Source organism: Sardina pilchardus, chromosome 6, assembly GCF_963854185.1.
Source record: "Sardina pilchardus chromosome 6, fSarPil1.1, whole genome shotgun sequence".
Classification (NCBI taxonomy): domain Eukaryota; kingdom Metazoa; phylum Chordata; class Actinopteri; order Clupeiformes; family Clupeidae; genus Sardina; species Sardina pilchardus.
In genome coordinates, this window is record NC_084999.1 from 21,673,728 (window position 1) to 21,692,203 (window position 18,476).

General features: G+C 42.0%; 1 protein-coding gene across 2 annotated transcripts; it reads right to left on the reverse strand.

Annotated features, from left to right (window-relative positions):
* Positions 1-761: 761 nt before the first annotated feature.
* Positions 762-16,868, reverse strand: tbrg4 (transforming growth factor beta regulator 4). Of its 2 annotated transcripts, none has more exons than XM_062539047.1 (11): positions 16,736-16,868; positions 15,577-16,052; positions 14,898-15,257; positions 13,826-14,000; positions 12,407-12,564; positions 10,443-10,553; positions 9,762-9,906; positions 8,374-8,610; positions 7,747-7,858; positions 7,320-7,434; positions 762-1,810 (listed from the first exon to the last, which is right to left on the reverse strand). In XM_062539047.1, the coding sequence occupies exons 2-11, from the start codon at positions 15,991-15,993 to the stop codon at positions 1,709-1,711; spliced, it is 1,932 nt and encodes a 643-aa protein (XP_062395031.1). In that variant the 5' UTR covers positions 15,994-16,052; positions 16,736-16,868; the 3' UTR covers positions 762-1,708. The 2 variants fall into 2 exon arrangements, with proteins under 2 accessions (XP_062395031.1, XP_062395032.1); XM_062539048.1 differs by lacking the exon at positions 16,736-16,868 and adding an exon at positions 16,576-16,704.
* Between the last annotated feature and the right edge of the window lie 1,608 nt (positions 16,869-18,476).

An 18,476-nucleotide genomic window follows, 5' to 3' on the forward strand; every position in this document is an offset into this window, starting at 1 on the left:
GTGATGGCATAGCTTAGGCAACTGACTGGGAATGCATTTCAGCTTTTGGAAATTCCAGATCTTGATTATTGTCATGACCAAATTATCATCTTTTTTTTTAAACCATAACACCTCAGGGTAAGAATGGTATGTATCTAAATCAAAAAGGAAAAAAAAACGTTTGACCCAATCCATGACCCTCAAGTTCAAAATGGCTCTTGCACCCTGACCGTAATAGAGATGTGAACGTCAATGCCAAGTAAACTATAACCTTGAGCTCCCTGCTGGATTTGAGGTCTCAGAAATCAGAAAATTGATTTTCATTTGCTTGAAACGTTTCATGACAGACTGAAATGAGACTTTCTTTCATCATTGCCATTCAATTGGTCATCTGTGATATGTTCAACGCATACTGTAAGTGCGGGAGGGGTAATTCAATTAAAGAGAGAAGCCTCTTTCCTTACAGACACACTCATCCACATATATGGGATTTTATACTGCAAAAATACTGGTGCACAAGGCTCCTGTGGTCACTTGACTTCAAAACTCATTATTTTCTCCTCAATTTAATAATAAGCTAGACCAGTTTTGCCAAACATTACTGAAAGAGATTCCAAGCTCTACAGAGAATGACTTTAGACTGTCCATCAAACCAATGCTTCCTTTTCAGACAGTCACCTGAAACTACAACAATATTGTCCGGTTCTGCGCTCAAATCACCACATTTACATCTGACACGTTAATTCACATATGTTATCCAACAAATGAGATGAAAGAATACCTAATGTTAAATATTTTATTTACGCTAATTTCCATTTAATTTTCAGCAAGTAAAACATGAACATTCTTTTAAATACCAAGTGCCACAGAATGCATCCCAATATGAGCAGGTGCTGCAGGCCACCAATGCTATTAAACCCATATTCAAATAAAACAGATGGACATATCGACACGATGACCAGGCACAACTGCTACCTGTGTAACCATAATAGCTGTTGTGTAAGCCAAAGCCATTCTTGTTCTGCATCAACAGTGCTATTGGGTGTGCAGTCTAAAAGTCATGTTTCCGACTTCATTATATTTACAGAGACCAAAAAGCCAGAAGTGTCCGACTTTCTCCTCTCCCCTGTCTTCTTCTGTTTTTTTTTTTTTTTTTAAGCTCAGCCTCTCTCTGTCTTTGGGTATCCCAACATCCTTGAGCATCTTCATTCTCATCAAAAGCTTCACAGCAGTCTCCTTGGTAACAGGGAAAGCCCCAGAAGTGTTGTCAAGGCAACCAGATTAAAAAATATATAAGGAGGTATGTGTGCATCTGAATACTTCTAGAAATGTCTCTGAAATGAATAAAGGCTGTTGAAACAGAGCTTTGATAAACCTGCTTGGAGTGTCAAATGATTTGTTGACAATTTCAGAGATATTTGGCTCTGATCAGGCTTATGACTGGAATGGTCTCACAGATATGGTGGTTTGGTTTAATGGGTACAATAATGATGTAACACGCAAAAAAAAGTCCAGCTGTTGCTTCAGTGCTGTAGCATTTGGACATTCTGTTTGGCTGTTTTTTTTTTTTTTTAAAAAGAATGGTTTCTGATGGAACAAACTGAGGGGTCTTGTGGGGCCCTTCTGTAGATGGGTGCCTTTGGTGGCAGTGTTCAGGGTCACTCCTACTTGCTGAAGACCTTGGGTTTGATCCCTGGTCAGACGAAGCAGGCTCTGCGGCCAGGTCCACTCACTTGGCCATCTCTTCAGCCACGGCCTTGCCCATCTTGTCTTTCAGGTAGGCCACCCTCTGCCAGTCAGTTTTCAACTCCAGCCATTCATAGTATGGCACCTGCAAAAGGGACAGAAAAAAAACATCCCACATCTCATTTGACAGGATATCCATATCCATAATCATTTCCACGGACAGAAATCCCCAAACTCTCAACTAGATCTTGAAACTGTCAGTCATCAGATTTAACAACTAATCCTCATAATTCACTCCCAAATCCACTCAATTTAGTCCTTTATTCCACCACATTTGATAAATGGAATGGTGCGTGTGTGGCACCACGTCTGATGTCTACTGACCCAATCAGCCCTGATGTGGGAAAGGTTTGGGAATTAGCCACGTTTGGGAAATTACAGGCAGTTCTTTCTAAGTGGCCCTGCCTGGGCCCACAGTGTAAGGAGATTGGCCTACTTACAGCGGCAGACATCTCAGGGCCCTGCGCAAAAACTGGCTATATATACACACACAAGCTCGCCACCAAAATGAGCGTGGGGGAAAAAACCTCTAGTTTTAGCATGGCTCACGGCTCATCTGCATTAGCAGGGCGGCTAACCAAGCCGGATTACCAACACAGACAATTAGCATGCAGATACGTCTCCATGACTGGCAAAGCTGAGCACTTTTGACTATTACCCTGACTAGCACCAAACCAGAGAAAGGGAAAAAATGTAAAAAAAAAATATATATATATATATATATATTGCGTGACTGAAACAAATTGCCCAGCAAATACATATTCGGGACAAAACAAAAATAGCAACCTCTACATACAGACGACAAATACAAACTATGGGCAATCACAACCAGATACATAATGTCTGTTTGTTGGGTTTGTAAGGTTTGCACTTTTTCGCTTGAGAAGTGCAGTCTTCTCATACCAGCAGTTTTTAGAACATCCTATGGGCTGACTAAGCATAAGTGAGAGTAAGCTTCTCAGCTTCTGGGCTGCCATCTCAAGAAGGTTACATTAAAGACACTGAGGACTTAAGCCACTCAATTTGATTAACTTAGGAATAACAACACCATGGGGGACACCTGGAAAGTTTCCATTTGCTTAAACATGCAGTCTACAGAGAATGCGTACGTGCCGTCTACAGAGAATGCGATCTTGCATGTTGTGCGCGTCATGCATGTTGTGGGTCACGTGTGTAGCATTTGAGCATTTTCAGACTGCCATTTCATTGCTAGTGATCTGTGAACCTTGCAAATGCAATCCCCTGAGATTTGAATGCAATTTTCATTTCTCTCAGTTATTTCAGCTTCATAGGGCTTCATAAATATACAAACAAACAAAAAAAAATCACCTCTGTACAGTAGTTTTTGAGAAAAACGATGTCCTCGTTGTCCTAGTTTATTACCATAAAACACAATGAGATGTGTGTAGCACAAGTGCCTGAGATTAAACTATTCAGAAAAGTTTGGTTTTATTGAACAGAAATGAACTGATATATTTAATTTGGTTAAGTTTAGTGTTTTTAAGCTAAAAGTTTTCTAGTAATGTTAGTTGTGTGTGTGGGTCAATGAAATGAATGACCACAATGAAATGAATCAAAGCAGTTCCCCTCTGTTTCTTATTTGTTTATTTATTTACTTATGTAATTCATTAAATTTATTCAGGCTACTATTCATGGGTTTCATCAGGTCCCTTTCCACAGGTGTATACAATCAAGCACCATGCAGTCTGCATTGATAATCAAGGTGCTTGATTGTATACACCTGTGGAAAGGGACCTGATGAATAATATGTCTGTGTCGACGCTTTCACTTCAGTTGTTTTACAGTAGCTTGATATGGCAAATGAATGACTATTTTCAATGTAATATCTAGCCTAAAAATGAAATTATGCGCTCATTTCAATTCCAATGTCCTCGTTTGAGGACATGAAAGTTAAGTTTAGGTCTGTTTGTGATGATCAAAATGGGGAAACTTGATGCCATATCATACTACAACTGTTCACAAACATATACAAATAAGTTTCAATGTCATAACGTCAATTGGTACGCTACAATGACGATAGTTGTCATGCATCTGCCTATAAAACATGGAGGTAGGTGTCTGCGCCATATGGCTTTTTCCCCAAAACAGTGTATTGTGTGTGATAACACTAGAGGGCAAAATGAAGTGTCAACATATGAGGACAACAGGTTTTTATTCCGAAAAATTAAGCACAAGGTAAAGCAGAGCCAAAATGTAATGTCCTCGTACGAGGACGCAGGGTCTCAGGAGGTTTTAAAGGAGAACTCAGTGACTGCACAATAAGTCGCATTTGTTTATGTTTATATTTAAATTGGGATGTGCATCTGTCCTTTATAAGAGGATTCAGTACGTATCTAGATGCACAAGCTACTATACGATCCAGAAACAATGCGTTTTAATAAGAACAATTCGGTGCGATTAGATCCGATTCAATATGGTGCGATGCGATGTAATAGGGCCCTAAAATGCAATACAGTTCTTAATTAATGTCATTTTGTTTTCCATTCAACAGTATCCACATAAAAAAAAATCTTTGCCAAATGTCTCTAAACGAAATAACTAAGCCAATTAATAGGGATCTATACAGTACATTCATGTCACTCTATACTTGCTGAACCAATCACAATAGTTTAAAACTCTGGTGTAGCTGTACTGTAACTCTAGAGAAAAGGTCTTTGCCTTTGATTACCCTTCATAAATAAGGAGGCTACTAACACACATTGTGAGATGTGCGTTTGTTACATCAACAAAGACAGATCTAGGCAATATTACCATCCCTCCCCAGTCAAATTTCAGATGTACTGTACATTGGAGCGATGGGGAGACACCCGTGGAAAGGGGAGTGCAGGAGGCTGAGTAAAGTTACCACACAAACAAGGAGTGTCAGCCTAAGAAGATCAGAGAGAGAGCAGCGTCTCTCAAACTGTGCGGAGACATGCCAGGTGGGGCACGAGCTGACGTGATTTTTTTACAAATCTGTAGCCTATGCCTTCCTTTATTGATAATTACGAGCATGCACCTCCATCTCACAAAACACACACAAACAAGGTAATCTAGACTCTTGTATCATTGACCAGATGAAAATGTTTGAATCATTGTCCGAAAATAATTGACGTCGGAATTTGAATTGCAGCGGAAACAAAAAGAAAACGTTCTGTCCGACGACACAATTGCTGTTCTGCGATCTCGAAGAACAACTGCTTGACAAACTCAAACACTCACGTTTTGCCTTGCAAATGGACGAGGCCACTGACAGTAACAAAGATTGTTTATATATTGCTTATGTCCGCTTTGCTAATTTGACAGCGAGCGAAGATATTCTATTTTGCGAGTGAGTCAAAAGTAGGGCCACTGCTGATGAGCTATTCAACATTCTCAACAATTAGGCTACCTGGTAGAACATGACATCAAAGGTGAGGGACTTTGCTCGGATGGCGCACAGACGATCGCAGGTAAAAGAAATGGCCTGCAGGCCCTTATAAAGAGGGTAGCGCCCGATTTCATTCATAGGGAAGCGTTCGCGTCAAGGCAGCATAGTCCTGACCTACAGTAAATAAGATTTTGAACGAGATTGTAAGAGTGGTGAACTTCATTTCTAACACAATGGTAGCTTATAGTTGGCCCTTTTTCTTTATTTTTGGAAATCAGCCTTTTTTGAAGCAAGGATTGACACCTTGTCAATGACAATTGACTGATGTTATTTGTCATTGATTTATATTTTTATTTTCTCTATTTTTGAACTGATATTTATCTGTAGCCTAACTGTTACTGATGTATATTTAGCATGTGACACTATGTCAATACATTTGACAATTTCAAGCTTGACCTACTACTTTCTTAGAGCAATGAGGGACAGGTGGGGCTCGAAAATGCCTCCTTGATCAAAATGGGGAATGAAAGAAAAAGTTTGAGAACCACTGGGTTAGAGGTTTGTACTTACAACTGAATACAGTATGACTTCATTCAGGATACTGCAACACACACATTAACGCGCCACGTGCGTTATTAGTCCATATTGCGTATCACTATACTCGAATTTGTTTGTTTGTTCGCATCACATACTGTTAGGACATAGTGTAAGGTTGGCTGCAAAGATCATGCAGACATACTGTACAACCCATCAACTTATCTGCAAGCTTTCAGAAAACCAAAATACAGACAAAAATGTTTACTGTCAATTTCCGACTAATAACCAATGTTTACAGACGATTTTTTTTTTGCCACCTGTATACATCGGAATGCATTTTCCTCATGCTTCGTTATGAATAAAGCAAAATCTAATTCTGCTATCGAGCACTGCAGTTAATACATGCATTTCATCTTTCACATTTAAATAAAACAGTGTTCTTATTCTAATATGGTTTATACACAATGCGGGCAATACACAGGAAATTACTGTACGCACAAAAGGCATTGTCTGTCTCTGTATTTTATGTTGGGAATAACGAGTCTTACGGCATGATGTCATCACACACACCCACACACACACACATTTCTAGCAACATTAGCAGAATAAGTATACCCAGCACCGTGCTGAGACCTGCTCCTAGTGCTAGCAGCTAATGGGTGAAGACGTGCAAGCTGGCTGGACTGCTACAGGACTCCAGGATATATGTACAAACACACACACACACACACACACACACACACACACACACACACACACACACACACACACACACACACACACACACACACACACACACACACACACACACACACACACACACACACACACACAGTGCAGCACAGCTACGGTCTAAATGTGAAAATGAAAGTCACAACAGGATACTGGCCATTAGGTGGAAATCATGGAGGGGCCCAGTGCTCCCTATAACTTTGAGATCATAGAAAACAGGCAGCTAACTGCAGGCCAAGAACTTAAGCAAAGCTGTGCTGCACAGCACAAAAAAACTGAGTAGAATAAATGCAAGAGCCCTCTGGATACAAAATAAGACCTCAAGCTACTTTTAAAAAAAATATTATTTATTTATTTTTATCTCGATCACACAGAGGGGCAGCCGTGGTGTACTGGTTAGCGCATCGGGCTTGTAACCGGAGGGTTGCCGGTTCGATCCCCGACCAGTCCACCACGGCTGAAGTGCCCTTGAGCAAGGCACCTAACCCCTCACTGCTCCCCGAGCGCCGCTGGTTGGGCAGGCAGCTCACTGCTCTGGGTTGTGTGATTCACCTCACTGTGTGTTCACTGTGTGCTGTGTGTTCACTAATTCGGTTAAATTGGGTTAAATGCAGAGAACTGAATTTCCCTCACGGGATCAAAAAAGTATATATTCTATTCTATTCTATTCAGAGGGACTCTGTGTAACACCGGGGTGCTGGGGACTGACACTTCAATGTTGTACTCACTGAAAAAGAGTTTGCCTAAGGAGACAATAAAGTACCAAACTAACTATGATTTTACGGTTAGTATGTGTACAATTTCCATAATTAAAGAGGTCATTTAGTGGCATTACAATCCTTCCCATTTTACTATTCCACCATCTATTCAACCCATTCTCTCTTTCTCCCTGGGCTATGAAGCATCCTTCCTCATCTCTTCTTCAATCTGTCAATCTCCCCTCTAGCCATCATACCTCAACAAGAAGGAAACCCGCTAGCTGGAGGTGTCGTTTCTGCATGGCAAAGCGCCCAAGGAGTTCTTTGCTTCTCAGAATGAAGTTATGGAACTCCCACGTCACGAACCCCATCCTGTATACATTGACATGAGAACAGGAGACAGACACACACACACACACACACAAACACACACATGTTTCTATTAACATGAAGTCACAACATCACTGTCAATTTCACATAGCAGACAGGAGCAGAGCAAGACTATGCATGTACAGTTTATATGAACAGGCTATTACTTTTAATTTATCACACAGAAAAGGAACAAAACAACAACAAAAATATTATACATGTATAGTATGTGCCTATTCTGTGTGTGTGTGTGTGTGTGTGTGTGTGTGTGTGTGTGTGTGTGTGTGTATACTAATAACGGTGTGAGCCTCTCACCTTCGTGCTCCGTCAGGTAAGGGCTTATCCCCGCCTCCTCCAGGTAAGTGCGGGGCAATGAGAGCGTCCAGCTCGATCGGCTTATTCTCAGAATCTAAAATCAGCTCACCGTCTAATTAACACACATAAACACAAACAACATGACGTCTTGGTCAAGAGCTAGCATCTATACAACTACACTGTACTAACATTACTGGTGATGGCCTACTATTGGTCGGTACACTAATGCACTAATATCACAGTATGACTAACAGAGTAGTGATCAGAATATCAATTTGGCAATAATCAATCAATCAATTAATTAATCAAATGTTACAACAACCAATTTACATCTCACTGAAACAAACAAATAGATGTGTTATATCACGTCCTATGTTGTCATATCTCATCATAGGCCGAGCAGACAAGCTAACGAATCCCTACACCATAGACACAGACATTCCCCTGACAACGGGATAATAATTGCAATATGAATTTAGAGCAGATTTCAAACCAATAAAATGACCTCATGACATTTGTCATCCATCCTGAACGTGGCCTGACCGGGGGAAAACAAAAACAACAACAAAAAAAACAAAGGTATTGCCACAATATACCTTTGACCCAATTAAATCAAACGACTCTAACCTAGCGTCCAGCCGTAGCAGGTGGCGACGGAGGTGCGCAGGGTGTTGGGCTTGGACTCGGTCAGGCTGGTGAGAGCGGCGTGGAGGGCCGTCTGGAGCTCGGACGGCTGTGACGCGTGGGCAGCAGCAGGCTCGGGGGACGGTGTGGGGACAGAGGAACCTAATCCACCCAGGCTCCCCTCCATCACGATGTGCAGCAGCTTCACGCGGTAGCTCTCCACACGGGCCGGACTACCGCCTGGGGGTGAGTGTGTGTGTGTGTGTGTGTGTGAGTGTGTGTTAATGGATGTGTGTGTACACATGTTGAGGGGAGATGTGACAGATGTGGGATGAGTGAAAAAGAGGGGGGGGGGGGGATCATGTTAAAACAGAATCTGTTGCCATCTGTATACTTATATTCAGCTAATCTTACAATGGCTATCAACAAGAACAGAAAAACGAGAGATCTACACAGGCCCACTGAAAACAGATTGATTCAGTTGTGCAATCCTAAGTGTATATTATAGCGCCCTATATTGGGACAATACTGCCGCCCTCTGCTTGACTGATGTACTGCAGATAAAACTTAAATGTTTTTGTGACTGCATGAATCTGCTCTCCATCCTTACACAACCACCACACATATACTGTATATCAAGAAACTACATTCGCTTTATAAAATATTCAAGGAACAGACTAAGATACATTGTCACTAGGACAGACATATAATCTCTCTCTCTCTCACACACGCACGCACGCACGCACGCACACACGCACGCACGCACGCACGCACGCACACACGCACACGCACGCACACGCGCACACACACACCATATTCAATTTAGAAAAATGGCTATGTTATTCCTCTGTGTTTGAAATATGCTGTATAAGTAAAGGGTCATTATGAATATGCAAGCCACATGAAGTAATTGGGGATTATTATTTTTTGTTGGCTCACTATTACCCAAGACATGCTATCCGGCAACGGGAGATTCCATTCACTAACCTACTGTAAGCTAGTGAGGGCACTGCCGGACTAAGACAATGCATGCACAGAGACAAAAATGCTTTTGCTCATTTGTCTAGCTCTAAGGGAGATGGTGAATAACCCAATTTCATAAAACAGTGGCGTGTTCCTTTATCTCCTTCTCTAGCTACTATTTGCATACAGAGTGCTGATGGGCTGCGGAGACAAGCTGATTGGCTCTAACGGCATTCTGTGAATGTATGCCTACAACATGAAGCTTACAGCACAATAACCAAGTTTTGATCAGAATAATAATAATATTAATAATAATAAATTACACATGTCCTGAATTACTGCAAATCACTTTTACGTATCAAACCGCAGGGGGTGTACCATTCGTTCGAGAGTGTACCATGGTGCGGTGACATCCCTAACACACACACCTGATAGTTTCTCCTGAAAGCTGGGCTGTGTTAGGGCGCTGATGTACTCTGGTTTGGCCTGCTGCATCACACACAGGGACCACACGACGTCCACCTGCAGGAAGGGCTCCAGTTGGGGCAGTGTGTCCTTCAAAGCAGAGTGCACCTGCATCCAAAAACAATAACAACAAATAAACACCAACACAAACACACTCATACACACTAGGGTTGGGAAAGTGAAATATTACAATCAATCCAATCAATAAGAAAGAACTGGAACCAGGACCAACAAGCAGAACAAACACTGAAAAAAAATCATCTATAGGCAAACAAGAACAAGTAATTTTACACCTAAATCCTATAATCAGGTCTAACAGTTATTTTCATCAGCTGCTCAATATTGATCTATATTATTAAGTTCTTAGTATTTTATTGCATATGTCTGCGGATCAATACTTCAAATAAAAATGCACTTTTTGAATTTCAGTTAAGGCTTATAGTATTGGCTACTCCTGGAATAAAGAATAAAAAATATATATTTAAAAATGTTTACAGTCTAGAGTCAAAATGAGGAATTGACAGGAATTGGATTCAATAAGGAGAAACTGAATTGAAATCAGAATTGATATACATTTATGTATTTATATTATTATATTACATAAATGTGTAAGAAAGTAACAAGGTGTCAAAGTAGACTCTGACCTTGGTGAAGAAGGCCTCTCCTTTGCTTGGCTGGAAGTTGAGCTTAGCTAGAGTCATGAGTAGGTTACATAGCTGCAGTGTGCTGTACTTCTTACTGTTGGCCACGTAGTGCTGCAGTAGTGGATAGAAATCAGGAAATAAAGAGCAGGGACAGAGCAAGGAAAGATATATATACAGTGAGGAGCACATGTATTTGATACCATGCTAAAACAGGAATATAAAATCATAATTTGACAATTGATCTTAATGCCTTAATTTAAAAAATGAGTAAAAATCAAACCGCCAAGGACACCAATTTTCTTTGTGATTGAAGAATGTATCGTAAATAGATAAATGTTTTCCTTAAATGCTAGGGGAAGGAAGTATTTGACCCCCTATGTAACCCTATGGGAATTTAACACATAGGGTTAACATAGGGGCAGGCAGATTTTTATTTTTAAAGACCAGCTATTTCATGGATCTAGGATATTATGCATCCCGATAAATTTCCCTTGGCCTTTGGAATTAAAATAGCCCCACATCATCACATACCCTTGACCATAGCTAGAGATTGGCATGGTGCTTTTTCCAGTAGGCCTATTAGCCTGTTTGATTTGCATTGAGCTCAATGAGCATCAAACAGGCTAATAGGCCTACTGCAAAAAGCACCATGCCAATCTCTCGCTATGGTGAAAGGTATGTAATGACGTGGGGCTATTTTAATTCCAACGGCCAAGGGAACTTTATCAGGATGCATAATAACCTGAATCCATGAAATAGCTGGCCTTAAAAAATAAAAATCTGCCTGCCCCAATGTTAACCCTATGTGTTAAATTCCCATAGGGTTACATTGGGGGTCAAATACTTCCTTCCCCCTAGCATTTAGGAAGAACATTTATTTATTTACGAAACATTCTTCATTCACAAAGAAAATTGGGGTAGTTAGCGGTTTTATTTTTACTCAATTTTTGAATTAAGACATTAAGATCAATTGTCAAATGATGATTTTATATTCCTCTTTTTAGTCAACTTTAGCATGGTATCAAATACATGTTCTCCTCACTGTATATAAAAAAAAGGAAAATGTCAGTTTTGACCAACAGATACCAATTTACTCACCACCAAAAAAATAATATCGCATCCATATGTACATATCTTCACATACATGTACTTATAACAATAGTGATGCAATCACACAAATATGAATCTTTTGCTGAAGCCGCTCCTGCCTAAATGTCTGTTCATAAACCACTTTCCCTAACAAACATTCCAATAAGTTTATTTCAGATCATATTCTTAGCTAGCCTGACGAGCCAGACCCACATCAAGATGTAGGGCCTGGACACTCACCGTAGACAGGGCTCAATCGGAGGGGTGGGATAAACAGTTGTCTTTCAAATTCCCTCCCCGCAATAGGATAACGCTAAACGAATCATCTTCTTGTTTTCAACTAGCAGGATGCGTAACCTTCCCTCTCCACGCAATAGGATAACGCTAAACGAATCATCTTCTTGTTTTCAAATAACAGGATGCGTTACCGTCGCAACTTCTGGTCGCATGTCAGTCACCATTATGTTAAGCCCACCCACCAACTCTATACACGCTGTGATTGGCCCGCTGGTTTTTCTCAGTTCTCAGCTCCCTGGCTCTATGGATCATGCCTAGACTGCCCCGCCAGCCAAATTACATTTGCTGTCGCTAGGGGCGTCTAGATTTCTAGGCTAATTCTTAGCACATTTTCAGGCCCAGTATTCACTGGATCCGCAACTGAAGTGCTCCATTTGCATAGTGTAAACATTTTTTTAGGAGAGATTGGTCTAACTTTTGGAACATGTACACCACTGTGATGTCTGGTGTAACCAGTTCTTTTGATTACAGTGGACACTAATTGTTGCAGCAGACACTACGCAAATGGAACGCTTCAGTTACATGCTCGGTGTAGTACCTCCTTATCATAGAGGAAATCATGAGAAAAAACATCTCACCTCTGAGAAGGCTTCAAAAACCGGCAGGTGGAGCCACCTCAGGAAGGCAAAGGACTTGGCGCAGCGCATCACATCGGTTGCGCTCAGGTCAGGTGTCCTGGGCAACAGCTCGGACGCAACACGTTGGAATACCTGAGTCTGGTGAAAGTTGAGTTTACCTGAGACAAGACAAAGTGAGGACACATGCTATTATAAAAACACATACAAATATACATCTAGCATACTGCTGTTGTTACTAAATAGCATATTACTATTACTGAAATCAAATCTACAAATAGATGTTAGGTGCATTTTCCTCATGCTTAAGTACATAAGATATAGCTCTGTAAAAAATGAAGAGACCACGGCACATTTTTCAATTTCACTCGGCAACCGTAGGACGACATCAGAAAAACGTGCAGTGGTCTCTTCGTTTTTTTTCCAGAGCTGTATGCAACTTTAATCTCATTATTCATTTTGTTTGCTTGCGTATTTATTTGCCGACTTGCTAGTTAATGAAATTAAGCACAGACAAGTTGGAATGCATTTAACAACACCAGAAGGTGAAAGCAGAGCAGAACACCCAACATAGACCATTGGTTCCCAAAGACTGGGTTGTGATTACTATTATGATATAGTTTGTTAACTAACTCATTCGAAGTTGTCATAACTCCCTCTGTACATTTTTGCATTTAGAAAAGCTCTGAGACTGGGGGCGATCACGTTGCAGAGGGGACACCTCATTCATAAAGCAAAAGAATATGGACCTCATAGTTGCAAAATGCAGGGGACATGAATCAGCCTATATTTGCACAAACAATAATGAATACTTTAAGATCTAAAAAGTATAATTTTAAATCTCAAAAGACTGTGCTGTCAACAACTAAAGCAGACATCCACACACCGGACATAAGGCATTAAGGCAATTAAATTTGCGTCATAGGCTGCAGATATCTTCGATTGTAGAAGCACTCTCACTTAATAGCAGCATCCTCACATTCCTTCTTATTTCAGATTTAAAACGCACAACCGTGCGTTAGGCACAAAAGCCTCTTGCTCTGATATTTACATTCATTTCACATTCTTACAACATAGCTAAACACAACACCAATACACAGCCTCGGCACAAACAAGCACACATTTGACTCCAGAGGAAAATGCGGATTCAACTTTCTAAATAAAGAAACCTCCAAAACTGGCTACTACAAGTCCACACTGTTATGGATCCATTTGTCTGCAATCCAACGTAGCCTACTACAGACATTTCAATTGAAAAAATGGTTCACTGTCAGTCAGGCTCATCAGCAATGCTTACGTAGATGATCATCTCATAGGAGTTGTGAAAAAATCATATGACCCCCCCACCCATGTGATTACACTCCAGGTGAGAATGTGAAATGTACTGTATGTTGGCTTGTGCAGAATCGAATCGGCGGCTACCGTAAGCGTAAGCGATGTCCAGCAGCAGAGGGGTGCTGAGCTCCTTGGAGGGTCTCTGCAGGAAGTGGTAGGAGAGTGCCCTGAGCAAGGGCACCGTCCGGCGGTTCTGAGAGGCCATCGCCTGTGCCACCCTGCGGATGTCCTCGGCCACAAAGTTCTCCGCCAGCTCCAGGGCCTGCCACACCATGAAGCGGGAATGAAAGGAGCGTTAGTTACTCTCTAAACTTTTCCTGGCACTTCACAAGACAAGACCATTTTAGTATTGTTAGTAGAGTGTAGCTAATAATGATAATAACGTAGTTTACTCTTATAGACCATGTGGATTATGAATAGAGGGTTTTGCACACATGTATATTTGTATGTGTTTTCTGTGTGTGTGTGTGTGTGTGTATGCTTTATATGTATGTGTGTGTGTATGTGTTTTCTATGTGTGAGTGAGTGTGAGAGAGAAGAGGAGAGAGAGAGAGAGCCTCGGTCTGGAGCGTGCTCACCAGTGTTTTCTGTGTGTGTGTGTGTGTGTGTGTGTGTGTGTGTGTGTGTGTGTGTGTGTGAGAGAGAGAGAGCGTGTGTGTGTGTGTGTTTGTGAGTGTGTGTGTGTGAGAGAGAGAGAGAGAGAGTGAGTGTGTGTGTGTGTGTATGCTTTATATGTATGTGTGTGTGTGTGTGTGTGTGTGTGTGTGTGTGTGTGTTTTCTATGTGTGAGTGAGTGTGAGAGAGAAGAGGAGAGAGAGAGAGCGCCTCGGTCTGGAGCATGCTCACCAGTGTTTTCTCTCTGTGTGTGTGTGTGTGTGTGTGTGTGTGTGTGTGTGTGTGTGTGTGAGAGAGAGAGAGGGAGAGAGAGAGAGAGAGAGAGCGAGCGAGCGAGCGTGTGTGTGTGTGTTTGTGAGTGTGTGTGTGAGAGAGAGAGAGAGAGAGAGAGAGAGAGAGAGAGAGAGAGAGCATGTGTGTGTGTGTTTGTGAGTGTGTGTGTGTGTGAGAGAGAGAGAGAGAGAGAGAGAGAGAGAGAGAGAGAGAGAGAGAACGAGCGAGTGTGTATTTGTGTGTGTGTGTGTGTGTGTGCGTGCGCATGCACCTTATCCTCCAGCTTCTCGATAAGCGTCGGCGGCAGGTGGGCGGCGCAGCCCATCAGCAGGCGGACCGTCCGGGGCTCGCTCAGCTCCGTCCAGCGCAGCTCCAGCTGCTTGGTCAGCTCGTTGGCCAGCGCCGTGGCCTCCCCCTTGGCCTGGCCCGGGCCCGGGCCCAGCCGAGCCAGCCGCGCCTCCTCGGCCACCACCCAGTCCATCAGGAAGGCCAGCTGCTTGTAGGAGAGGCGCCGCACGCGCCACAGCGCCTCCGTCTGGAGCGAGTGCAGCACAGCGTCGCCGGGGGGCATGTCCAGCTGGGAGGCGGCACGGAGCGCGCTCACCAGCGTTCCGTTCCACACGGTTGGGACCTATGTAGTCCAAAAAAAACAAGGCCCCCCACACAAGGTCCGCGCAGGAACAACAGTTTGCAACTGTTGACTATTCAATTCAATCAACAGTCTCCAATCAACAGCTGCAGCCTGCTAATATTTACTTCAGCTTACAAAATAAAATCAAAACTAAAAAACGTATGAACACCCATGGTTTCTTCATTGATTTCCTGTTGCTGGTATCCTAACTTTTGCACAGGTTTCCAAATACAACACGTAATAATGTAATACAGTGGTTGTCAGTAATTAGCGTTAGTGTGTCTGTGTGAGTGTGTGTGTCTGATTTTGAAGCTCTTACCTGATTGCTAATTGTATTCAGGAGCGCAACACAGCTGGGGTCATTCAACAGCCGCCTCCTCTCTCCAGCTCTCTTCTCCAGAGCCAGCCGGCCCATTTGGACCAGGCACATTGCGGCCTGGTTGGCAGAGCCTCTGCGAGCCTCCCACAGCCGCAGCACTTGCTCTGGTGATTTGGCCCTGCTGACCTGCTCGTCGAACTGGGTGCGCTTGAACGTAAACTGGCTGTCTTCCTCTCTGGCAACGCTGTGTCTGTCACACAGGCTTCTTGTTGCCACCAGCGTCCTGGTTCGGGCCTGGGGGCAAAGCAGCTCTGCCGGCTGGGTGGTAGTGGCCTGAACGAGGGCGGAGGCAACTGATGAAGCTCTGGAGGAGCGGGGCAACACCCGGGCCAAGCGGTACAGCATCCTCATCGTCATCAGTGCGACTAGTCAATGCGACTAATCAGACACTAGCAATCCACTGTCAGCTCACAATTCTTCAAGCGGCAACCGAGAGAGAGAGAGAGAGAGAGAGAGAGAGAGAGAGAGAGAGAGAGAGAGATTGGGTAGGGTTACAATTCGAGCATAAAATGAATTACCTCTCCCGCTTCTCAAAAATTCATGCCTGTTATTTCGACCTGAATCACCTGCCTCTATGAGGAAAGATACTTGTTGTTGGGAGGGCGACAACAATCCCTGCCCAGTGAAAACACACAAATGCAACACACATTAAATTAAGCTGAGGAAGACAATAATGGTGTGATATCAGCATAGCTCCAGTCCGTGATATCGGTAGTCAACATTGCATAAACGTTGCTAGGTAAATTAATTATATGATTATGTTAACGTTACACAACCAGCTAACGCATGTGTTTAGTAACGACAAGCTAGCATAGCACATAAGCGATTATCAAATCACTGAAATTTATAGCAACATCTTGATGCATGTTTCACATGGAAAAAATGAAACTATGAATGAGAAGTGGACAGCCATACTGTCTATGACAAGCCTTTCCTGACCTTGCCCAGGCGCAGCTTGAAGCTCTTATGAAACTGTCAATGTAAACTTGCAATTCCAACAGTTTTGGCGATTGATCATTCTATACCTAACTCTTTCCAGGGTACCCACGTGGAGATAAATAATACACGCAAAATTCAGTAAATGCAAACATGGTATTACCTTTCAATATCATCTCGCAAGTTGAATAAGGCTACATTCACATGGACAGCCGGTGGACGTCGCACAAAATGTGCGTCATAGCAGGGAAGTCATGTGAGTAAAACAACTGCAATGATTGGCTGATTGTCTGCTCATGACATTCATCGCTTGTAACCTAACATAACTCTGACATAACCTTTTAGGTCTATGCCTTTTACTAATGAACATAACCAAGTTTATCTGCAAACAAATTTGCATACAAAACAATGTATTGTGATGTGTCTGGAGTATCACAGTATTTAGATAGAATCGTATTACGATTGTTGAAATACCACACCATGACATGAAAAACATAGATAGCCTACAGTAAGGTCACCAGATTTGATTTCTGGGAGCAAAAAACCTGAGACATTTTAATTTCAGAAGCCAAAATAATGTGTTTATCTTTGTAAAGGGACATTACACCTGAGTTGCCCTGGGGCACCCTCCTAGGGGGAAGCAGGGGCATGCTCCTCCGTAAGAAAATGATGGTGTAGGCCTAGGCTATAATTTAATGTTTAAATGTATCTGGTGCACTTTGCAAATAAATTCAGACTTCTTTATTCTTATCAATAGATGGATATTGTCTAAACTACTTCGCCTTTAATAATGCGCTTACAGTTGTTTCCAATTGCTAACACACTACAATGACATTCATAGCACAATTATTCAAACTGACACACAGAGAGCAACACATCCTGTCTCCAAACACATTTTCGATTTACACACATTTTGCAATAAAAAATGGCACTTTTTGCATGCACTGCACACGGTTATCTGCATAAGACACAACAATCGGACATAAACTAACATGTTTGCAGTTTCAAAACAATGCCATCCAAGATAACACACATGAGCTAATTGACCAAATGTGCCACCTATCCAAACACCTCAATGCTTACAGTTTTTTCCAATTGCTAAAACACAATTTTGAAAACTCGCACACAATTTTGAAAATTCACACACAATTCACAAAACCACACCCCAAATTGCAAAATACCTCAATCTACCCAGCAAAATGAAGCACTGCAACCAAAACTGCATATTACATTACCAAAATCAAACTTATGCACCACATGGCACACACTTCATTCTTTCACAAGATTTTTGTCTAACCAAATACACACTGTTGGTCATAATGAAAAACACTCTTATCTTTAGTGTGCTTTGCCATAATATTGCATAAAGTTCTTCACGTGCACATAAATATTTGCAGATACAGATGCATGCTGTTCAAACTTTCTTTTCACCAAACAAGTCAGTGCAACATATGCACAGCAAGTATATTTATTGGACTCCCTTCCCCTCTCATTCTCATTCTCACTCTCCCTCTCCCTCTTCTCTCTCCCTGCAATGTCTTCCATTTTTGTTGTAAAAAAGGTGCTCGTTGTTCAATGGTTTTACTGTATTGTTTTTATCTTTGTAAAGCACATTGGGTTGCCCTGCTGGACAAAATGTGCTATATAAATAAACTTGCCTTGCCTTACCTTACCTGTGGTCTTTTCATAGTGCTTACGACCTGATGGAAGTGGTATAAATTAAGCATTGAGGTGTTTGGCTAGGTGGCACACATATTGGTCAATTAGCTCATATGTGTTATCATGGATGGCATTGTTTTGAAACTGCAAACATGTGACTTTATGTCAGATTATTGTGTCTTATGCAGAAAACCGTGTTCAGTGCATGCAAAAAGTGCCATTTTGCATTAAAAAGTGCCATTTTG